Raw genomic sequence first — 24,260 nt, 5'->3', positions numbered from 1 at the left:
TTCGCTCAAGTTGAATTACAGGTCTTTTTCTCCTATCAAAGGGAATGCGCCTATGATAGGTTCACACTAAGACATCGTCTGAGCAGCCAATAGCCACTCGATGTCAAGCAGTCCAATCAGTTGTAACTCTTCGCTCTATTATCCAATAGAAAACGAGAACCAGAACCCTGTTATTTGCATTAAAGCCGGTATAAAATAAAGCCGCATTTGCTGGTTTGTTGTTGGGAGATGTTTTGAGGCGTGTGGTGCCTTCTTTGCAAGTCCCTGCTCCTCTTTCCCTCCCCACCAACGCCCAGCAACGGGGAAGACTGGAAAAGGGAGATGATTAACGGGATTAGAAGAGAAATTTACTTTATCACTCTATAAAGTTTTGAAACCATCTTCAGCGGAGCGGGAAAAGCCACTCGTTTAGCTTATTTCAACCAATGTTTCGTTGTCCCTTCCTGAGAGCCAAAGTCCTAATAAGTGTTTGCTGTTGTGTTGCTGTATCTGAGGACACAAAGTTACTAAAAATAAAAGATTTTTTGAGAAATCTCAATTAAACGGCTTTATACTCATAGCCGCATCGTGTCATAGCTAAATTTTCCAATGTCTACGAATTAAGAGCCTTTTTTCTGTTAGAAGAAATTACCGAATAAATAAACTATATAAGCGACTATTAATACTAAACTGGAAATTGAACACTTCAGATTTAATTATTTTTAGTTTTATAAGTGAAATGAAACCACGTTCTCGACAGATACGCATGCATAAATGGAAGTGATTATAAGTATATCGGAACATAAGTATAAGGACTTTCTACCAGTAACAATTAGAATATTTGAAGAAACTCGCCTTGGTAATAATTGGTCGGATCTAGCAGGTTCCTCAACGCTTTTCAGTCAGAAGCTGCAAACGAACTGAAAAGGAAAGTCTTTAGATTTTATCTTCCGGCTTTTTAAAAATAATACTTGGGGAAAGCGTAGCATACCAATTTCTGAACAGTTTATTACACAAATGGATACATATACAATAAAAATATTGTCTAAAGGCTATCACCTATATTACTTTCACTGCTGTCGGCGAACACGGTTACGCCTTTGAAAGTTTTGTGTGACAGGTATTAGATTCCCCTGCCTGTTTACTAACAACAATAAGTTGTGAGAAAGCATTTGCTGCATTAATAACATTACGATATGCGTCAGAAAATTCTTAGATAATCTAAGGTTTAGAGTATCGGAGATCGCAGCCTGACTGTAACAGGTCCTCGGTATTTAAAAAAAAAGCTTTGAAAATTAAATACATGTAACAAAAAGCTAAGCCAATAAAAGCGGCAGTCCTATCTTAGATTATTGCGCGCACTTTTAAATAATCCAATGAGGCTTTGGTTTCCTAGCTTCATCCAATCAAAAATATGAATTCCTCCAATGGGAAGAGGTCTTTTCTTTAGCATCAGCCAATCAAAACTTCAAGGTGGTGTATAAATGCTGTCGCGCGAATTTGACCTTCAGTTTTTTGAGGAGAGATGGCCCGGACGAAGCAGACGGCTCGCAAGTCGACCGGCGGCAAAGCGCCCCGCAAGCAGCTGGCGACCAAGGCTGCCCGGAAGAGCGCGCCTGCTACCGGCGGCGTGAAGAAGCCTCACCGCTACCGCCCGGGCACCGTCGCCCTGCGGGAGATCCGCCGCTACCAGAAGTCCACCGAGCTGCTGATCCGCAAGCTGCCCTTCCAGCGGCTGGTGCGCGAGATCGCCCAAGACTTCAAGACCGACCTGCGCTTCCAGAGCTCGGCCGTGATGGCGCTGCAGGAGGCGAGCGAAGCGTACCTGGTGGGGCTGTTCGAGGACACGAACCTGTGCGCGATTCACGCCAAGAGAGTGACCATCATGCCGAAGGACATTCAGCTGGCGCGGCGCATCCGCGGGGAGAGAGCCTAGGGCCGCGCCCCTCCCGTTTCGGCCGACCTCGGGAAAAACACGACACCCAAAGGCTCTTTTAAGAGCCGCCAGCTTCGTCTCGAAAGGAGCTGAAAGTCTTTCTTTTCAAGCTCATACTGCAAATGTTTTGATAGTTTGCTTAGGGTAGCTTGCTATATATGTGTGCTGTTATGATTTCTATCGGTACTAAGTAGCAGGGCCGCAACTGGCGGGGCGGGGGACAACCGGGGCATGTGTCCCGGGCGCCGCGCTGGTGGAGCGCCAAAATGAGTGCTTGGGTGGCGCCAAAGTGGCGCGGAATCCATATTTGCTCCGGGTGACACAGACCCTAGTTGCGGCCCTGCTAAGTATAGGCAGTTTGGTGCAGTGGGTAAAGCATGAAGGGACCGGAAGTTCTAGTCCTGGCTTAGTCATGAATCCAGCTGGGAGACCTTGGGCCAGTCATTCTCAGCCTTAGGCAGGCAAGGGTAAACCGCTTAGGAAAATGTCAAAACTGCAGGGACTTAGCCAGAAAGTTGCCAAAAGTCGTCAATGACCTGAAGGCATCAGGCGCACAAACAAGGTAGTGGCTATAGTATTCCTAAACTCAACTACTATGGTTGAGTTTGTCCACTTGAAGCCACTGTGGTATTTTGAGTTAACTTCTGTCAGTCTGTAGCTGAGCTATTTTAACTAGAAAGCTACTGTATTTGGAATTTAAAGCAGGACTAGTCACCTTTCCTTTAATTATTTCTCTCCTTAAATTCTGAGGAGTCTATTCCTGACCAAAATATGTAAAATAAAGATTTGAAAATGCCCCCTTTTTTTAATTGTTTATAATAGGCAAAGAGCTTCATTTCCTGCTTCCCTGAATCACTTGCTTTCTTCTGGGTTTTAACAAAAGGTACATTTTTTGCAGCAACAAGGGGAAAATACAGGGAGGTTGACTGTAATAAGATGAACTGAGAATAAGCCAGTTTCTTGAGCTGTTGCAGATTATTTCTAATGGATGCTATTGTTTTATCTTAAAATGGTTGTAGTTTTGTGTTACTCCCACTGCCAAAGTTTTGTGCATCTCTCCCAATGCTGTATATCTGCAAGACACAAGAATATTCTTTTGGAGTATGTTTATAAGCTGACAATGCAAATCTGGGAAAAAATTTGGTAAAGGGCAGGTCAAAGCTGCTGGCAACAGTCTCTATGTGAACTCGTATGAAGACTTAAGTAGGGTTGCACAGCCTGCAACTAGCATGGTGTTTTAATTTCTAAAATGAAATGCTGGGCTTTTGAGAAGGGCAAAGCTTCCCACATGTCTCTGTTCTGATTATCCTATGATACGGAAGAGACCAGGTGTCAGCACCTGGTGTCTGTGGGCATTTACTAAGATCCTGCTTCCTGATAGAGGTCATTTGGATACTGTACCTCGCTGTCCTGTAGCAAGTCACCCACTTGCCACAGCTCTGGTGCAGGGGTTAGTAATTGTGAAGCTGCTTCCGGCATACACACTGGTTCACCTGGTGTTTATTCATGTTCCAGGACTCTGCTTGGCATTAAAAAGAAATTGATGTGCAGTACAAATTAAAGTTTGCTTATCACACTCTCCCCTCAATGCTTTGGGTTCTGTTAACATTTTTTTTTTAAACTAGGTGTTTCCCAGTTCAGTTTTTTATAATCTTCCCTAAATTATCACTAGGGATTTGTGAAGAGTTCTGGGTGTGGAACAGCTGGTTTCAGATGGTCTTTGTGTTTTAGATGTTTTGATCTGTATATAGAACTGGTTTGTTTTGTTCTGGATATGAATCGAAACATGGTGGTCCTGGGCAGAAGTGGTGTGGGTGGGTGTAAGAGTGGAAAAGAGCCAGGCCTTGGGGACAGCTTGTGTGAACTTTGGTGTCAGCAGTTGAGGGGAGGGAAGAGAAGGCACTGGGGAGGTTGGGGATGGGCTGGGGGGACATGATTTGCCAGGACACCAATGGTGGGAGGTGGAAGAGGGAGGGAAAAGCCATGCAGAGCTATATGGGAGAGGGAAGAGTGCAGTGCTGTAGGGTTGCTCTTCTCACCCTTTAAAATTACTCTGAGTTCCCTTTAGATTTGATTTTTGCCCAAACTTGGAATGACCAAAGTGTCCAGGCTTTGTTTCTGCCAAACCTCAGATGATTCAATGGTTTAGCCAAACGTCTGGAATATGGAGGTTTAGTCTGGGCCTGAAAGAAAACATTTTCTGTTCTAGGCACATCTATAATGATCCCATCCCCAGCCCTTTCCCCACTTGCTGCCTTCTCCTAGATAAACATAATCCAGCATCATTTTTTCCACTGTGTTGCCGAGGTTGTTGTCATCTCATCCCCAGCTTGTAAGTCCTCCTTAGCTGTAGTGTCAAAACAGTGTTTTTCCTCTAAAGCTGATGGCGCAAAACTGTTATGCTTTGGTGCCCATCACATCAGAGGTGAAGTGAGGTGGCTAATTGTGAATGAGATCAAAGCCAGGCTCAGGAGCTGTTTCAGGCTGAGGTGGGGGTGGCCCTTCCTCTCTGGTCAGGCTCATCTGCCACTTGGCTGTTGTCTCCTTCAAAAGACAAGGAAGAATCTGGAAATCAGCAACTGTTGACTCTATAAAAAGCAAAGAAGGGGGCAGCAATCCTCAGTAAAAATGTTTGTAACTCAGCTCTGTTCCTTTAAAAAAAACTTTTCCAACTCAAGTTATGACAGGATTCAGTACAGGGGGAGGGGCACAAGAAGAAGCTTAGAGGTGATGTATAGAGTCTGCCCCTTTCCTTCTACAGCACCATAACTGGGAAATGTTTTTCTTGTCAGATGGTGATGTGCAGAAGAGGAAGGACAGCAAAGAAGGTGGACTCAACCAATGGCTTTATATGTGCTTCATATGCAGAATCAGGATGCACTATTCAACAATGAGTAAAAAAAGACCCAATAGAAGCTTGATGGACCCAGTAATGAGCACAGCAACTTTCTGCAAATTCAAGGATGGATAGATTGTGTTTTAACTAAACAGTGGGGACCACTGAACGCTTGCATCCCATATAAATTCTCATTTTTTTAATACCTTCAGTTTTGCTGTTAAACTTTAACCCCCCCCCCACCAGAACTGATTGATAAAAGGCTTGTTCTACCTTTGGAAATTCCTCCTATATAGTATGCATTTTAAACTTACTTATTACATATATTTTCAGTTTTTCTTCCAAGAAGCTAAAGGAGGAATATATGATCTTGCCCCTACTTATCCTTGCAAACAGTTTGATGACATGGGTTTGAGATATCATTGGTGTGAAGGCTTCATAGCTTTGGCATACAGGCTTCTCCCTGGTCATAGTCTGACAGTGCTACACACATCATTAAAGCTTTGGGGGTTAACAATTGCACCAGGGAATAACTGGGGTATTTATATTTTAGGGTAGGACCATTACTGAGAAGAATAATCCAAGTTTAGAAACAGGAGGATATTAGAAATTACCTTTTACTGTGAGATTTTTTTTTATGCCCAAGCAATTAACCTTTTCTAATGATCCTTAAAAAAATATGGAGTTTTGTAACTTAACATCTAGTGCTTATATGATGTGACTTAATTTATCTTAGACAGTTAGTACCCAATTCATTACTTAAATGTGTTTTGCATCCTTTGATCATAGAACAAAGGGAACATGTGAGTTCTGCATTAGGTTTTCAGATTGCAATCTGGGCAGCAATTGAAGATCAAGATAATTATTAAATTATGTTGATATTGTTACTTTATTAAATGGTATTAAATTATTCACACTTAAATCAGTTGAGTAAACAAAAAGGGAAATTAAACATACCCAATCCAAATTTCTAAAGAGTGCTCTGAGATTTTTTTGAGGTGAGGGGGAATAATTATTCAGCTATAGTCAGAGTTAAATTCTTCAGACCTTTGAATAATTAATGGAGAATGGGTGTCCTGCCAGCCTTGCAGCATTAGCTTTTTGCTAATAAGAGCATGTATTTGTTTTCACTGATCCTGATGATTATATGCCATCAAGTCATTGTTGACTTTTAGCAACCACATAGATAGATCTTCTCCATGATGATCTGTCCCTAACCTGATCCTTCAGCTCTTCCAATGGTGCACTCATCACCACTGTAACTGAGTCCATCCACCTTGCTACTGGTCATCCTCTTCTTCTTTCCTTCCACCATTTCCAGCATTAGAGCCTTCTCCAGAGAGCTGGGTTGTCATATGATGTGTCCAAATTATTAAAGTAGGATAATTTGAGCCAGGTCATTTGTGCCTTGAGTGAGAACTCTGGGTTGATTTGTTTGAGGGTCCATTGGTTTGTTTTCTTGGCTGTCCACAATATTCTCAGGAGTATTCTCCACCAAAGTTCAAAAGAGTCAATACTCTTCCTATTCACTGTCCTCCTGTTAATATCTAAGTCATTAGTATATAATTTAAAGAACACGAACATCTGCAAAAACCTATGAACCTTCCAGAACAACATTACTATGTGAAATAATATATGTCCAAAGGGGGCCGCTATTGTATACAACCACATCATAAGAACCAATATTGCATTTTGAACAGCCTATCTCCAACAATTAGCTGAAGATTATTATTAGATTTTTATCCCACCTTTTTTATATGTATATAACTCAAGGCGATGAACATACTTAATAATCCTGCCTCCTATTTTCCCAACAAGAACAACCCTTTGAGGTAGGTTGGGCTGAGAGTGAGTGATTGGCCCAAAGTCACCCAGCTGGCTTTCATGCCTAAGGGAGGCCTAGCACTCTCAGTCACCCGGTTTCTAGGCCAGCACCTTCACCACTGCACCAAACTGTTTCATGTCAATTTCTTCCATAATGGAGAGCGAAGGTGTTGAGCCACAGTAACTTTTTCCTCTGTTCTTCCAGTCTTTTGTGTGGTATATGAAACCTTTCCAGATTTTAAAAGTTCATCCTTTGCTACCTGTACTTATGGAGCTGACTGCAGATGAAACTGCACAATTAGCTGAATTTCAAGCACCTGTATTTTGGTACCTTAGGAAGAACAGAACAAGGGACATAATCATGCAGAGAGCTGCTATGATAGATGCCCATTGAAGTTTGCTATCCCATAACTTACTCTCTATTTTGGCAGACCCTGAATCCTGGGGCTTTTCTCCACCTGCACCTACTGTCAGCGTAAACATGCTCTGGCAACAACAGTTTTTCTGCCATGCTTGCATGACGTTCATTTCATCCTCAGCTCATAAGTTGTCCTTAAGTTGTCCTTAACTACTGATGCTAAAATAGTAGTTTCCCCCCATATTTTCTCACCACCTAAGGAAAGTTGGATGACTGCAGTGACTCAAAAGAGGGGCAACAGAGCTTGCATAGGGACCACAGTGGGGACAAGGAATGTCATGCCAGTATACTTTTCTACAAACTCAAGGTGAATGAATAGCACTTCAACTCAACAGTAGAAAAAGGTCCATAATGTTTCAACTGAACAATGATCAGACTAAGTTACTCAATGTTACCCAGTTCCTGACAACCTTTAAATGATTTCTGTATGGCTGGTAAAAGCAAGTATACTGTGATCCCTTGGGATAAACACTGTTTTCAAAAAGTAACTGTATTATCTGACCTTGCCTTCCCAAGCAATTCTGACATTTTAGGAAATAAACTAGCTAAGAGCCAGTGTGGTATAGTGGCTGAAATGGTGGACTAGAGTGGGGAAACCAGGTTCTAGTCCTCTTTTAAGCATGGAGGCCAGCTGATGCTCCCCCTCAGTCCTGATCAGTGCCAGCTCTGCAATAAGCCAGCTGAAAAACGAAACATCTTGTCTCATCAAGGCACAGCTTAAAAGAATTGGCCTGGCAACCAAGCAAAACAGAAGAAAATAAACTATCCAAGTTTCAGCTGTAGATGTAGATATAGAAAAGAACCCCCTCTGGCTATTCCTGTTCTATCAGTTACACTGTGGACCCATTATGTCTATCTTGAGAGATAAAATACACTGCTCAAGAACTTTCTCACGGCTTAGAGTTTCCCAGCCAGCAGGTCTTGTGTGGGTGTCTTGGCTTTCAAAGTCTGAGGAACAGCCTGAGGAGGAAGAGGAAGGATTTTCTCTGAGATTAATGGATAAGAGAAAATCTCCTGAACGCTGCAAAAGAGATGTTGAAACGTCTGCGCAGCATTTGAAAGCAGGTAAAAGGAAACATGCTACGCAAAGTCGCACTTCTGGTTACCGTTGCTCTCCATTGGCTTGCAACACACAAACGTAAGTGGTAGAGTACCCATTACCTACTTTGCTGGACAAATTAGACTTTACTCCCAAATAATTTTGGTACATGAAATCCAGCAAAATTTATATGAATCCTGTTGGATTTAATGCTGCATTTAAGGCTGCCATCTGAGGCACAATAACTAAGGCTAAAATCCATTGAACCGGTAAGATTTATGTGGAGGCTGGAAAATGATATATATTGTTTCATGTGCCACATAGTTAAGGTATTGGATTGGGGTGAGATCAAGCCAGAAATCAGTTAAGACGTATGTCTGTTTTGGATCTGAATGTATATATTTTTGAGTAATAACTGGGCTCATTTGGACTTTTCTGGTTTTGCTACTATGCTATTGGCATAAAAAAGAAAAAAAGAATTCTTTCCATTTTTTCCTGCTGTGCTTCTCTTTCTGGATTAGTAACTTTCTTCTTTTTTCTAGGTGGTGCAGGCAGTGGGGCTATTGTAGAAGCTTCAATAATCCCAGTTGGAGGTAAATGTAAACTCTTGGTAGGCAGGAAATATTTATTTACACCTACATGCTTCCCTATCCTGTTTGAGATATTATATTGTTATAATAGCAATATAGACAAAATCATGGATCTATTTTTTAAATGAACCTCTCCCTGTTTTTAACCTTCCTTTTGATTAGAAACCATCTGCCTGACCTTGGCTAATCTCAAAAAACTAAGGAAGATTGGCCTGGTTAAAATACACACACACACACACACTCTCTCTCTCTCTGTGTTTGTATACAGTATGTATGTATGTATGTGTGTGTGTGTGTGTGTGTGTGTGTGTGTCTGTCTGTCTGTCTGTCTGTCTGTCTATCTATCTATCTATCTATCTATCTATCTATCTATCTATCTATCTATCTATCTATCTATCAGTCCCTGGCCCCTAGGATAGCTGAGAAGTTAAAAACACCCCAATAGCCTGCAGGTTGCCCTTCTCTTTCCTTAATCATGGAAATATGTGTTATATGCCATTTTGGATGGTGAACCATGCTTGATAGCTTACTGCAGTGTGTGAATCCAACCAGTTATGGCTTGTAGAAGAAACTGATTAAGCAACCCATGACTAGTGAGGCTCAGAAAAGAACCTTTTCATGCAGTTCAAGGTGAATAACCTCAGAATGGAAGATCTTTTTAAAAGATGCAATCAGCTGGATGGCCTTTGGAGATGTGGGGAATGCAGCTGTCAGAATTTCCCACAGGGCATATCTGAAAAGTCTAGTGAAGAGAGGGAGGAGGTGGAGGGGAGGAGTCCTTACCCACCCCCACTTGCCACAACCCTCCCTGGGATCCATAGTCTCACACCTCCATTACCTGGCTGTCAGATGAGGCTATTCCCCCAGGTAAAAAAGTTCTGCCCAGGCCACTTCCACCTTCTTCAATGGGGAAATGCTCTCCCTCATCTGGAGCCTGGACAGGGCAGAAGAGAAAATATCCCTTCACCAGTAATCAGCTTTTAAATGAAAGGTTCCAGTTTTTCCCTTTCAAACAAACATACCAAGCCCAAGTGGTTTGGGAAAACGTGGAGCTGGATTACAAACCAGTAATCCAAGAGTATCCAAGGAAATAAGGATTTTTATTCAAATACAAACCACAAAGTAGGGATTTGAGAGAAAAGTTTAACTACAAGGAATGACCTGAAGCTGAGATCTGCATTACAAAGCTGGAAGCACTCAGTAATTTGTAAATAAACAAGGAGATAGACTGACAGTTGGTGCAGATACTAAAATCAACTAGTAGCATTGAACAGTTTCTTTGTGTTTTAAAAAATGCATGCAATTAGATAAAAGTTCCCTGTCAGCTTTACCTTGCTGGTTGCCTCTCTCCTTAAGTCTGAATCCTCAAGTCCCTGAATTCTACCCCATGACTGTCACTGGAGAAGACAATGGCTGTTATTGGAGAATACTTAAAGCTTCCCCCCACCCCCCAGTTAGCTGCTCAAAATTAAGAAACCCCTTAATCTAGTGCAGGGTCCTAGCTGGGAAGGGCATGATTAGATAATTTCCATGGAGGATAAGGTGCTAGTAACAACTGAGAACTAGCCTTACAACTTCCATCACCCTAACTAGTCATCGAGATGATGCTAAGGGGTTATTTTCTGATCCATCAGATCTGCATCACATATTATTAGCTGCTCTCTTGTTTGCTTTTGCATTAAATAAATGTTCCCTTTTCTCCATTTCCCCTCCAGATCCCAATGTGGCAGTGGGAAAAATACCATCCCAGTCTAGCACGTTTGAAGAAAAAGGGGAGTCAAGGAAGGCCATCGATGGATCCCTGGCAAATATCTATGCTAATGGAGACTGTACTCTGACAAAGAAGGACTTTGAGCCCTGGTGGATGGTAGATCTGATTTCAGCCTTTCAGGTATCTGCAGTAGTGATCACAAACAGAGGAGACTGTTGTGAGTCACGGATAAAAGGAGCTGAGATTCTGATTGGAGATTTGCCGCAGAAGGGAGGCACAATGAATCCCAGGTATTGGCACAATGCTACATCGTCCTGCTCTTAAGTGTGTTTATGAGGAATATGTCTTGCTGAAGTGGGGCTATCCACTGAATCTTAGGTCCAAGCATTTCTGTGTGAGTAAACCCAGTGAAGAAGAAATTTTACTTTCAGTAGATGAGTTAAAAATTATGTTGAGCTGAATGTTAATAAATCACAATGGTTTCTGGGGAGGTTAAGTATTTAGGAGCTGGGATAAATAATAGTTACTAATCAATGTTTGGTCAGTGCACTAGTGCATCTAAAATTTGAACTAGTGAACTAGTGCATCTGCAATAAAATGTAACTATTTTACAAGTCAATGGAAAGATTGCCTATGGGAGTTAGGATCTATACCATCAACATGGTTTATTCTACTAGCTTCAGAAGCAAAAGAGATTGCATAGTATAGTTTCATAAGGACCAGTATTTGGAGAATGGAGATCACTAGTGGCAGATATAGTACCCTGTCTGCTCTGAGAATCTTGTGGAAATCATTGGGTTCTCTTAGCTTGAATGTTGATAGGGCTCACACATAACCCAGTGGCTCAGATTCCTGTTATGTTATGCCAGTCTGCAGTTCAGTAACGGTCTGGCTCCTCTGCAGGTGTGCTACAATCAACAGCATGGGACGTGGGGAAACCATGTCCTTTAACTGTGCACGTATGCAAGGGCAGTATGTGACCATCACAATCCCTGGGAGAAATGAATTCCTATCACTCTGTGAAGTGCAGGTGCTTGCACATCCATGGCTTCATATAGGTAAGTAGAGACTGTGTGAATACTGCATGCACAGTAGTGAATAGATGATGTGTGGCTTATAATGTTCTGTGTTTATATCTACTGTATTTGATTAAGGGATGTTTGCTTTACATCCCACATCTAATGTAACAAAAAGCCTAAGAGGCAGATATCTTTGACAGCATTGATGGTTGCCTGTTTTTGTCTGCCATAATGGCGGCCTGTATGTTTAGATAAGCAAAGTGCGTTCTTGTGGTTATGGGATGATCAGCACAATAGCAGAATAATCAGACCAACAGAAAGATAATCTAGTTTTTCATGATATCTTTCACTTAATGGAAAAGGAGGGGAAAGTTATACAGTTAATAAATATTCAGCTAGTGGAGGCTGTATTGCAACAGCAGGGGCTCAGTGGCCTGAAGTTGTAACCCTTAGGTATCCTGAGATTGCACCACAGAAATTTAGCAGCAAAAATGGCTAATTTTTAGAGGTGCCTACTTCTATTTTTTAAATTAAAATGTATTAAGATTTCAAGATAAAAAGATAAAAGCTAACCAGAAATGAAAAAAGTAACCAATTTTTTAAAAATTATGATGGGAATGGAGGACTTTTAACCTGCATCCCCACCCAGAAATCCTGAAAAATTACTGGAAATGCAATCATTTTGCACCTGAAAATCAGTAGCATGATTTGGGGCAATTTTTGTATTTTCAGCAGCTTTAAGAGTAGAAACAGAAAGAATGAATCCCAGAATTGCCCTATCCCCATTCCCATCCTTAATTAATTCCAAATCATGAAAAAGCAGGCTGAAAAGTGTCAGCCCTGTCCCTTCCACTAATGTTACTGTGGTCTCCCCCAGATTGTGGTCCTAATCCTCCAAATATTGTCCACCCCTACTCTGTTGGCAGTACATCGTCTGGCTTCATGGTATGGCCATACCATGACTGATTTTGCAGGATTTAAAATGTTTCATCACCATGCTCCAACTCGCCGTCAGCTTTTCAGCTAGAGCCACTGCTTTTTCCACCAAAAATATAACTTAACCTGAGTTTTCTTCAAAATTTGCCTGCCATGCCATGTATGTCAACAGGAAATGTATTGTGACAGACTGAAGGAAGATGGAGACAAGAAGAAAATAATATGTTTCTATCTATATTTGGGGGCAAACAGAAGATTTTTATCACTACAATTACACTTTTTGTAGGCAAAGTGTTTTACTAGTTATTTTCATTTAGGAAGGAGGCAGTTTGATATCATTTAATGATGTTGTTTTGTGATTCTGGAATTGATCTGATGACTTTTCTGAAGAGGATGCATTTGTAGTCCCCGACATCAACATGGCAGCATATTGCCTACCTCTGGTCCAAAGTCTCCAGTCTTTTCAGAACTAGGCCCAGTTGAACCACTATTATTTCTTTTTCTGCCAGACAGTGGGCCCCAGTTGTGAATTCTGCTCCCAAAATAGAAGTCCACTATTAAATGGAGCAGGGAGAAAACTACAATCTATTTAAGTCCTACTGAATAAGGAAGACCAAGAAGCTTAGGATTTGTGTGATTGTAGCAATCCTGATAAAAATGTCATTATTCCTGAGGCTGCTGATCTTTTATCCTTGATCTACAGGGGCTTGTCAGACTTATTTCTTTTGTCTTAAAACTAATTCTCATAAAATTTCCCATTTAGTTGTCATTTATTCCTGCCATCTTGTAGTTATTTCTTGTTATGCAGGCCATGAAATTCTAAATTTGATAATATTAAGAACTTCTTATCCAGAGAGCAAAATTGCCCAAGTACACACAGTGGTGGATAGTGTAGAAAAAAGACACAAAATGATCAAGGCAAATTAATATTTTCTGAACTGTAAGACACAAAATGCAAAGGCAATAAACAGTTGGGACAATGTATCAGCGCTTCCTGCCTTCCCATCTTCCAAGAGAACAATTGCTCTTGCAAATCCAATCTAGAAAATTTCCCATGGGAGGGAGAGGTTCATTTGATGGGAGAAGGTGACTTTTTCTGTGTCTACATCCACTTTCTTTCCAGGAACATCTCTCTTTCATTTCTCAGTGTCTCAGAGGCTGCAGTAGTGATACTGTCATATCTTAAGGTGAACATGAATCTTCCATTCTTGAATATTAGAAACTCAGACATTTCATTTCTTGCAGTTCATGATGGAGGGAGGAGTCCTGTCCGAGACAGTGAAACTGATTCAGGTATGTGGGTAGTCATGCTGTAGGGTGGTTTATGCTTGTTTCTAATAGCCTTTGCAAGGGAACCCTTTAATATTCCAAAGGTTGTCCCTTCACTTTCTCTTGTTTTGTCTCTTCTTCCTCCACCTTTTATGGTACCTTTTCTCAATATAGTTTTGGCTTGGGGAGAATAGCTATATGTGTTGATCACCCGCTTGTCATGTAGCCCCCCTTGCCCAAATGTATTCACATGCACAATTAGGGTCTCACACTGGATGCTGTGGCACGTGGTAAATTTATTTAATTATTATAAATATATAAATATATATATATATATAAGTCATAGGGTGAGGTTAGTGCCCAAGTATCCCTAATTTGTTTTCTCCCGCCTGATGTTTGTCTGGAAAGAGGCAAAACACACAGCAGATCAAAAAGCTGCTGCTGCTATGGTAGAGTCAGTATGTATGAATAAACTGCCTTTATTCAAGGCCTTTCAGGGTAACTCAGTGAAAGTGAAATAATAGAGGAAGGGGACAGAGGTAGAGATAGAGGTAAACAGTGAACAAATTTTTATGCATACAGTATATGTATGCTTGAGCCCCCTAATAATAAAAGTTCTCTAGTGGGATACAAAAAGAGAAAAAAGATAAATGCTAGCAACAAAGAGCATAAGAAATTATATAATAGTTATAGTTATTTAATAAATATTTATTTATTGTATTTGTATTCCACCACAATCAGAAAATACTCTCAGTAAAAATGCATTAAAAGATTCATGGTAAGAAGATAAAAACAATTAATCAAACCTTATCTCACTGTTACTTATACAACCTAATGGCACCAGCTCATCCCTCCAAGGCACTCCAAAGTAACTCTGTTTTTAACAACTTACAGAAAGCATGTAGAGTAAGGGGAGATTGAATTCCTGAGGGGAGGCTATTCCAAAGTATAGGCACACCCACAGTGCCTCTACGAGTTCCTCCCTACCTCTACTTTAAAAAAATGTGTGGATTCACAAGCTGGTTCTGAGATGTTCAAGTTGAGTTTCTTCACGTGGGCCAGAACTGGGCAGAAAAGATAGTCCTGTAAGTACTCTGATACCAAGCCATATAGATCTTTAAAGGTAAAAAAAAAATAGCACTTTGAATTACACTTGGAGCTAATAGAAACCAGTATAGGGCACAGGTGTAATGTGCTTATGTTAGTGAGTATCCATCAGCAACTGGGCTGATGTGTTCTGGACCAATTCTGAGACCAAGCTTTTGAGTAGTCTTAAAAGACAATCTCATGTACTGCAATGCAGTAGTCCAAATGAGAGATGATAAGGATGTGAGTCACTGTCACAACATCCTGTCACTCCAGGTACAGCTGCAACTGACACACAAACTGAAGCTAGGCAACATCTCCCTGGCCATGACTTTCACCTGTCCATCTAGCAATAGCTGTGACTCTAGGATGACCCTTGTTTCTTCAGGGCAGTACCATCCCACCAAAAAGTACCTGTCATGATTACTGATGGTGAGCAGGAAGGGGCCCCTATCCAGGGGGCAAAATGCATGCGTAGTTTAGAGGCTTTGAGCTTTCCTTCAAAGAAACTCAGAGCAGACCCGCCTTGAGTTTTGGGTTTATCTGTATGGGCTTCTCATGCTCCTTCAGTTTGGCAGGATTCTATCTACTAGAGCATTCAGTAAACACTAGAGACCAACTCACTGTCTCAGTGTGGTACTTCACTCTAAGTTAGGACAGTACCTGAGACATTGAAGAACTTCAATGAACAAATAGTAGCTCCATCTTGCTTGGGTTGAATTTCAGCATCTTTTATCCCATCCTCACAGCCTACAGATGTTGGGTCAAGATACTGACAGCATCTTCTGTCTAGGCTAGAGTGGTGATGTACAGATGGGTATCATCAGTTTATTGTTGATACCATACCTATAAAATATATAAGGGTTTTCATTACATATGCTAATTACTGAAGTATGTAAGATATAGCTCTGTAATAACAAATAAGTAACAATAGTGATTTAATGTGCTTCTTGAAAACTCATGATAATGTTCTCTCTTCTAGGTCTGCAAGACAGAGTTCTGAGTTTTCCCAGTGAATCAAAGGGGAGTTTTGTGGTCATATCCCCAATGCAACCTTTGAATCTGATGGAATTCACACTCTGTATGAGGGTTGCAGTAGAGTATTTGGGTGAACACAAAATAATTCTCTTCTCGTACCATTCTCAAAGCGATGAACTGAGGATCTTGCGTGAAGCAATGGGCCACTTTGGCTTACATATGGGGGGTAAGAGTGTGATGTTTACCCTTCCTGATCTCAGCACTTTGGGAAGCCACATGTGTGTCACCTGGGAATCAGTATTTGGCCTTACAGCCTTTTGGATGAATGGAAAAAGTAGTATCCGAAAAGTGTATAATATGGGACATATTCTCCAGTCAGGTGGCACAGCAATACTTGGACAGGATCAAGGTGCGCAAAATATGTCTGATCAACAGAAGTGCCGTTTTGTGGGAGAAATAACAGATCTCTTCATGTGGGATTATGTACTGAAATCGCGTGATATACAGAAAGTGTTCCAGGCCCATGAGTTTCCCAAAGGAAACATCTTTGACTGGAAAACATTGTCATATAAAATTATAGGTAATGTGATGGTATTGCCTAAGGACTAATAACTCTGGTGCATATGCACATAAATATGTATGGAAGCGCTGTCCTATTGTGTTGGACAGCAAGCAAATAAGCAATATTGGTCTGAAATAACTAGTGAGCATTATGTTCTTAGTTTGTAACTATTCATGTTGAAAATCCTTGAATTAGCCCATTAAAAGATATTAAACAAAATTGTCTTATAAATAAGTTTGAAAAAGCATATTTTTCTTTTCTGTTCATTCGATATGGTCAGCCACAAGATAAAAACTAGGATTATATAATCCTGTCCTTTTTTTTTTTTGTAAAAGAAAGCAGGGATTTAAATAAGTATCCTCCTATCTCTAATCTTCCCCTTGGAAAGTGGTGAGGCTGCTATTGCAGTGCGCTCTGGAGGAGAGAGAGTATGTAGACCCCTGGCAGGGATGTAGGCCTGGGATGGAAACTGCATTGCTCATGCTCACGGATGAACTTTGACAGGTTGGATGGAAGTGGCATGACCATCCCCATCCTCCTAGGTCTCTTGGTGGATTTCGATATTCTCAAGCATACTATCCTTCTGGACCACTTGTGAGAGTTGGGCGTTGGAGGCATGGTGTTGCAATGATTCTGCTCCTTCCTGAATGTGTGGGTCCAGGGTATGATTGTTGGGGGAGGAGAGGTTAGACCCTGCTGGCACTTCATTATGAAGTGTCTCTCCCCCAATCCTGTTCAATAACTGGGAGAGGTCATCTGCCAGTCTGAGATGAAGTATTATCAATATACTAATGATACCCAGTTACACATCTCCACCTGGACCCATTGGATGGTGCAGTAGAAGATATGTCCTCTTGTGTCTGAAGGCTGTCACAATTTGGATGAAGAAAAATAGCCTCAGACTCAACCCAAACATGACAAAATAGCTGTTGATTTAGAGGCTGATTCCAGACTGTACTATCTTTGACTCTTGATGAGGCTGTTCTCCCCCAGAAAAAACAGGGTCATAATCTGGGGGATCCTCCTGGACTCATGGTTCATGTTTGAAGAGTAAGTAGAGATTGTGGCCAAGATGCATCAGCCTCCTGAGGTAGGCCAGGTCAAGAAACAAACACTGCAGGGATTCCAGAAATGCTACTTTATTGTTGTAGCGTATATTAACAGAAGTTTGGAAGTCTGTCCAAAACCTTTGCTGCCTCTTTTTAAGGAAAGAAAGGTCAAAGCAGGGCTGTTCTGAGACTCTTTTTCACACTTTTTACTTTCCCAGGGCTGAGCAATCATTTCACCTCTTCCACCTCCTTCCCAAGGCCAGAGCTAAATTCCTCTACAGGATGGCTTTTACACAGCTTTGGCTGATGCACCAGTTGCAGCCTCACCTGGAATAGGATGCACTGAAGATGGTCACTCATGCCTACATCATCTCTCAATTAGATTACTGTATCATGCTCTACATTGGGCTGCCCTTGAAGACCATCTGGAAACTTCAGATGGTCCAGAATGCAGTGACATGTGTACTTAGTGGTTGGTCTTGGTACTATCACATTACACCTTTGCTGTGCAAACTGCATTAGTTACCAGTAGGTTTTTAAGTGCAATTCAAGGTGCTGGTTGCTACCTATAAAATCCATATAAATCTGTTAATGTAACCTTACAATAAATATAGAGTTAGTACTCATAGTTGTGCTTCTTGTCTGGACTACCTCAAAGGGCTAACATCAAATTTGCAAGACTGAAAGTATTTCTCTCCCCTCTCCTTTTACTGTCTGGAAAAATAGGGAGGGTCCCTTCTGCAATGCTTCCCACACCCTCCCCTCCCTTCTGTGGACTGAGATATCTTTTATATTACAGTTGTCCTATGACAGTTGTCCAGTCTGCAGCTCTTCCTCCTGTCTCCCAAGGCCATTTCCACACACCATTACACAGTCTCCTTTGGTTTTCAGAACCCTGAAAAGTTGAGTATCATCCACAAACTTAGCCAGCTCACTGCTTATTCTTAAGCCAAGATCAGGTCTGAACATTAACAAGCCCTGGTCCCAACCCAGATCCACTTCTTACTTCCCTCCACTGAGAAATTGCTAATTCTTTCTTGCTTTTTGCTTTTCTGTATTTTAGCTAGTTAACAATTAATAAACGGAGGAATCCTTTTATCTCATGACCACTAAGTTTGCTCAAGATCCTTTGATGAGGAACGTTGTCTAAGGCTTTTTGAACATTTGAAAATTTGCAAGAGTGGATACAATTGGTGCTTATATGCCATCTCGAAAGCTGGATGGCTCTCTGGCCCCTGGTGTATCCCAGGCAATCAAAAGCAGCATCCCCTTGACACGTATTTCCTTTCCAAAAGAAGCAGAACTCAAGTAAGCTGGAAAATCGGCTGAGATCATCCTTTATTTTCTGAAAGGATTCTGCCGGCTCAGTCACCTGCCTGGAAAGCACAGAGTCCCTTAAAATTAAAGTATGATGTCACCAGTTATTTCAAAAAGAGGAAGGGCAGAGTCCTCCCCTTGGGAAATGACCACATTTGATTAGAGTCAGCAATGGTTTTGTGTGTGTGTGTGTGTGTGTAGATGTATTTTTTAAAAAGTGTTCACTTATGAAGGTGGTTTCCTGAATCTCACATGAGTTGCACTTGTCTCCATAGCCAGTGTTCAGTGTCATATCCTTCTGAAGTCTCCAGGAGAAGGATGGTGTGTAGGGGGGGGGCAGGAAATGACAGATTTCTGGTCTGATGCAAAGCAATCCCACTGGAGCAAAGGGGTTGTGGAAAGTATAAATAAAACTGGTCCCAGAACAGCTTGAGAGTCATTCATGAGAACACTGGTCTGAAGAGAAAACGATGGTAGGTGGAATTATTACTTTTTTTTTTTTTTTTGGTGTTTGAAACTTTTGAACATTTTATTGCAGATGCTCCTATCCTTGCTTTTTTATAAAACAATTCACTTTACCTAAAAAAGATGCTGACTTTTAACTCACTTCACACAATTTAATGACACAAAATCAGTGATTCTTCTTCTCCTTCTCCTTTTGTATTTTCTAGTCATTGTTGACTCATGGTGACTGCCTGGATTAATCCCTGCAGTTTTCTTGGCCAGATTTTCGGAAGTGATTGGCCACTGCCTCCTTCCTAGGGCTGAGACTGGCCCAAGACCACCTAGTTGGCTTTGTGCCTAAGGCGGAACTAGAACTCATGGTCCCCCAGTTTTTAGCCTTGTGCCTTAACCACTACCAAACTGGCTCTCAAGTATTATTGTACTTTATTTTAAACTGTTATTCAAAGGTATCCAGCAAATCTTCTGCATTGTAATGATGGTTTGGCTACAGTTTACTATCTTGTCAGCCTGGCTGGGCAGACAAGGAATAATGGCATTTGGAAGAGGCTGAGTTGGGGAAGGCTACGATAAACCATGGAGGTAAATAATACATGGGAATGTGCTGAGGAATATCTAAAGAAGGTTTTTTTTTTCCTTCTACCACAATGGAGAAAGCAGAAGAAAATTAAGCATGCAGATAGCAGAAACGTAACAGGTTTCATTTTTAAAATATGGAATGCAAGGCATTATGGTAAGTTAAAGGCTTTTTAAAAATGCTTTGCAGTACAGACCAGGAAACTATAACAAAAATGAATTATTTCATAACTTGAGAATGTGTCATGATGCAGAGGAAATGTGTTTATCTAGGAAATCAAGTAGCTTTTAAGAATCATTAAATAGGCTTCAGATAAAAGATATGTGTGGGGTTTTAGGTAACAGGAACTTGGTAATACCTACTAAGCACTTGGGTGGTTAAGATAATTGTTATAGAAGTTTCTAGTAATGCTATACTTTGTATACTGGGTTAACTATATTAAGTGTTTGTGTAACTGTTTCTTCTGATCCTTCTTATTTGGTGGATCTTAGGACCTTTCTTTCTCTATGCTGGTACTCTACAATCTGTTGAAATTATGCTTGGAGGAATGTGAAACATTACACTGAAATGTTATTTGTCCCAGTATGTATTAGTTAGGCTTGTAAGAAAGAAGGGCAGAAGAGAGTTCCCTTATGTGTGAAATCAAAGACCAAAGGGCACTGAGAAAACTTTCAACCAGGGAAACATTTTTCGAAGAAAAAAACCTTGAATAAAGAATATTCACTGTTGCAGGAATAGGAAGCCTTTATATTTATGTCATGACATATATTTGCAGCTTTTACTCATAAGGTGTCAGAAAAATTAAGAGTTTTGGCTCTTAAGAATATTTATTAAAGCAGAATGGGCAATCTATGCCTTTCAAGACTGTTTTTCACCAAAAATCCTTTCCAATAGTGCTGCCAAATTTGAGTGGCATGATTTTTGAAAAATGCTGGTGCAGTTTCTTCCATTCTGAGGTAGGGAACATACAAACACTGTATGTGTGACCCAAAATAATTTTGTCAGAGTTTTAGAAATTCAAAGAATGCCCATCCCCAAAGAGAAAATCCTTAATATTCATATTCCAATAGCATCCCACCTACTTTGGGGATTACAGTGGATAGTACAGTGTCACAGTTAAAAAGAAATGGCCCATGGGATGCAACCCCCTAAAGTTGCTTACCCTTAGCAGATTAAAGTACTTTAGGATGCTGGACATGGGAGGGAAGGTGAAGAGATTAAAAAAAATGATGTTATGTTTTAATAGTGAAATATAGAAAACTATAACACCAATTAAAAAAAAGATAGTGATTATACAGTGAAGACAGAAAATATACAAGTATTATATATAAACGTGACAAAAAGCTAATTAACAGAAAAAAGTTCCATATAACAACAGATTATGATAACAAATTAAGTCCATAAGCTTATAATTAAATCTACACCACATGGAGACATACTGCATCATCTTCTCAGTTTTAGAACACAGAGACTTTTAAAAACAAAGTCATATCCTGAAACCATTTCTTAAAATCAGGAAAGTTTCTTTCCAATTACCTAAAATTATATACAATTGTCCTTTTGTTGTGCCCCAGACTTGATAAAGCCAAAGCTCTTTATGAGATGACCATTTCCATATTTTAGGAATTTAATTCAACGTCACATTAAGATTCTTATCTATCATATTTCTTCCTTTGCGCTTAAATGCTGGGTCCCCATAATGTCACCTTCGTTTTGTTCTTAGCCCATGAATGAGACTGATTTAAGTCAACCTTAGCTGTACTAGTGTTAAAATATATCCCCCCCCCGCTTTATTCCAATACTGTCCAAGGGCAGCCTCAAAGTTATTCTAAACTGTTAGACTTCTTCATCCATTACCTTTGAGGCAAGTGGGGTGACTGGCAGAGACTGGAAGACAGGTAAATAAAGGCAGCATAGAGGTTGATACTGGGGGTAGCACATTTTATGCCTATATAATTTTCTGCTGAGTCAAGGTTGGGTGGAGAGTACTATAACTCAATAGTGGGGAAAAGTCCTATGTGTGAAATAGAAAGCTGAAGGCTAAAATTTACTTTCACTTATGGATGTGTGTTTCTCTTCCTGATGGTTTACAAGGGAGTGCAGTAGTTACATGGCTCTCAAAGGATGCCACAGAAAACTTGTCCATGAAAATTTTCATGGGAAAGCTTGTCAAGATTTTAGGAATTATTTCTAGAGGGGTATGGCAAAAGGAAGAAAAAGTCTTGGAGCAATCAGGAGCCATGGGACAAGGGCTTGTATCTCACCTTAAAAAAGGAGAGAGAGAGTTTTGTAGAATGGGTTAAAAGCAGACTGCCAACTTGCTGCCCTCAGGATGAGTTAAGATGGCAACTCTCAGAATTCCTTGGCAGGGCAAACTTCATTCAGGGTTTCGGATGTATCTGTATGTTTCTTGGTAAAAGCATGAGAATGCCTTTCTTAGTGACCTCCTTTTTTTTCCCCTGCCTTCCATCAAGATTATGGAGTATGGAATTTTCCCTTCCAGTTTTGATCCTACATGTCGCTTCCACAACGCACTGCTGGACCAGCAAAACCGGCTATGCAACCACATCAAGAAACTCCGAGAGATCTTACAGAGACTTGGTAAACTGGACAGATGTTCTGTCATTGCCCATCTAACGGGGAATTCTTTAAATGCTGCAGGAGCCATTATGGCCATTGTGGGGCTGTCCTTGAGCCCTGCAACTCTAGGAGCCTCTCTCTTGGCTTCTGGGGTAGGCTTAGGGGTCGCAGCTGCAGGAGGGGCTGTTTCCCTGACTTTAGACCTTTCTTTAGCGCTCTGTAACTCCAAGGAGGTGAAAAGAGTAAAAAAGATTGCACTGACCTGTCATAGCCAGATGAAGGAAATTATGAACTGCTTGGAATTCCTGCATCGCAGTTGGAGCCCCACCGACCCTTTCTTATTGCAGGATGAGAAAAATGCCTCTATGGCCCTGTATAATTCTGCCTGCTTTGTGGTGTTCTGCGGCCCTCAGGGCTTCTTGGTCCCTGAGCACATGGAAGAGGTGACCAAAGTGAGCCATACCCTGCTTAAGGCAAAAGTCCAGAAACTGGTAGAAAACCTAGAAGCCTGTGCAAGATGCATGGATGAAATCTGCAAGCTTTTAGAAAGCAGGAAAGCATGTTCTTGGAGGATGAAAGGATTAGAATGCTGACATGGGGTCAGTGGTCAGAATGACTCCGCAGTAGCACCAAATCTTCTCCTTGAAAAAATGGAACTTGGGTATAAAAGTGCTAAATACCGGTACAGTTACTGTGGGTTACAATTAGGATTGTATGTACCCAGGAATTTCTCCAGGCATTCCCCAGGACTTGCAACTCTCTCAGCTGTGCATCTGTATATCCTACTTGGTTTTTCTGCTGATCAACACAACATACGGAAACCATGGTTGCACCAGTTGCAGTCTATACTTGCAGCACATTTCAAGGGAAGCTGTTTGTCACATGGCACCATACCTGGGTTTTCTAAGGAGGAAAAGTTTCCCAAATGTCTGATTGAATGATAGCACAGTAGGCAAAAGTTTCCTTAATACATGGAATTTCAATTAATGGTTCACAATAGCAGGAAAATACAGGTGGGAATAATTTTCAAACCTCTGATAGTACTTGTATTTGATGCTCACAATGTTCAGTGTGATAGGGGTCATGATGGAACTTGCCAGCACAGACACAAATGCCTGGCAATTCCAAAACCCATTGAGACAGATAAGCGGGGCCCAAATACACCTGGACTTTTCCTTACGATGTTCTTGTAGCAGATGGGAATTTGCCTTGCAAGTGGGACTAGAACTAAATCATTTTTTTCTTTTCTTTTGCTTCTTGACTTTACAATCTTTGGTTCATTTTTTTTCCTGTCATTGCTATCTTTCATGTACTCTTTTCACAAATAGGAATATAATGTATTTTTCTGTTTATTTATATGGGGCAATATTATTGAACCCTTTATTTAAACAAATAAGAATAAGTCACCACAAGATGGAATCAGATATACTTCACTGTATCTGAGGCAACATTTTTAAATTGCTTGAAGTCATTCTCTTTGTCAATGTTCTCATTCAAAAGACATTTAAAAAAGGCGGAACAAACTGGGTTGCAAACCAAGATTTTTTCAAAACCCTGTTAGAATTTATCTGAAGAATTATTTTTAAGAGGTCATCTCCCTGTGCATTTATGTTTAGAAACATCTTACTGGAAAGTACAAAAATAATGTTATTTAACTTTATTTAGGAAAGCCTTTGTAGATTGAATCTTTTTTTTATAAATATTGTTCTATGTTCACTAATTTCCTTGTAAAAAATTGATGCTCCTCTTCATTTGAATTAATATTACAGATTTGTATCTATAAAATATTGCTGAACAGAAGGCTGAGTAGAAGAAAAACTAAACCAAAGATGGGGGGAAGCTTTCCTCAAAGATTGTTTCACAGTGGCAAAGCCAGTTAGGCAAGATTTTTTTTTTATTTCACAAAGGAAGAGGCATGCTGGGATCAAAAGATAACTGAGAAGGGTTGAGTTGCTACTTCGTAATTAGATAATGAACACATTCCATGTTCCTATTATGTCTGAAATTCATTTAACACACAACTAATTGAAAGATTCAGCTGTCTTGATGGAACAACTAAGAATAACTTGGGACTGATTTGTGCACATGCTAT

At 40.6% G+C, this 24,260-nt stretch overlaps 3 protein-coding genes across 3 annotated transcripts; all 3 read left to right on the top strand.

The window, feature by feature from the left end:
• The first annotated feature begins 1,484 nt into the window (after nucleotides 1-1,484).
• Nucleotides 1,485-2,021, top strand: LOC134501045 (histone H3). The gene has a single exon (XM_063308603.1). It carries the CDS (start codon nucleotides 1,505-1,507, stop codon nucleotides 1,913-1,915), a length of 411 nt encoding a protein of 136 aa, XP_063164673.1. The 5' UTR covers nucleotides 1,485-1,504; the 3' UTR covers nucleotides 1,916-2,021.
• Nucleotides 2,022-7,971: 5,950 nt separating this feature from the next.
• On the top strand, nucleotides 7,972-16,313 carry LOC134500990 (C-reactive protein-like). Its single transcript, XM_063308512.1, has 6 exons — nucleotides 7,972-8,131; nucleotides 8,575-8,625; nucleotides 10,338-10,623; nucleotides 11,237-11,391; nucleotides 13,534-13,581; nucleotides 15,626-16,313. The coding sequence occupies exons 1-6, from the start codon at nucleotides 8,071-8,073 to the stop codon at nucleotides 16,228-16,230; spliced, it is 1,206 nt and encodes a 401-aa protein (XP_063164582.1). The 5' UTR covers nucleotides 7,972-8,070; the 3' UTR covers nucleotides 16,231-16,313.
• Nucleotides 16,314-18,745: 2,432 nt separating this feature from the next.
• On the top strand, nucleotides 18,746-22,993 carry APOLD1 (apolipoprotein L domain containing 1). The gene is made up of 2 exons (XM_063308123.1): nucleotides 18,746-19,022; nucleotides 22,063-22,993. The coding sequence occupies exons 1-2, from the start codon at nucleotides 19,020-19,022 to the stop codon at nucleotides 22,759-22,761; spliced, it is 702 nt and encodes a 233-aa protein (XP_063164193.1). The 5' UTR covers nucleotides 18,746-19,019; the 3' UTR covers nucleotides 22,762-22,993.
• Nucleotides 22,994-24,260: the final 1,267 nt, after the last annotated feature.

This window comes from Candoia aspera, chromosome 7 (genome assembly GCF_035149785.1).
Source record: "Candoia aspera isolate rCanAsp1 chromosome 7, rCanAsp1.hap2, whole genome shotgun sequence".
In the NCBI taxonomy this organism is placed as follows: Eukaryota; Metazoa; Chordata; class Lepidosauria; order Squamata; family Boidae; genus Candoia; species Candoia aspera.
Note: the sequence above shows the minus strand (reverse complement) of the source record. Positions and strands in the feature narration are given on the sequence as shown.

Excerpts from the sequence above, each read along its gene's own strand:
- LOC134501045 (XM_063308603.1), top strand. The coding sequence starts at position 1,505 with ATGGCCCGGACGAAGCAGACGGCTCGCAAGTCGACCGGCGGCAAAGCG.
- LOC134500990 (XM_063308512.1), top strand. The coding sequence starts at position 8,071 with ATGCTACGCAAAGTCGCACTTCTGGTTACCGTTGCTCTCCATTGGCTT. Across the intron at positions 11,392-13,533 it reads ACATCCATGGCTTCATATAG|TTCATGATGGAGGGAGGAGT; the intron begins GTAAGTAGAGAC and ends CATTTCTTGCAG. Across the intron at positions 13,582-15,625 it reads AGACAGTGAAACTGATTCAG|GTCTGCAAGACAGAGTTCTG; the intron begins GTATGTGGGTAG and ends TCTCTCTTCTAG.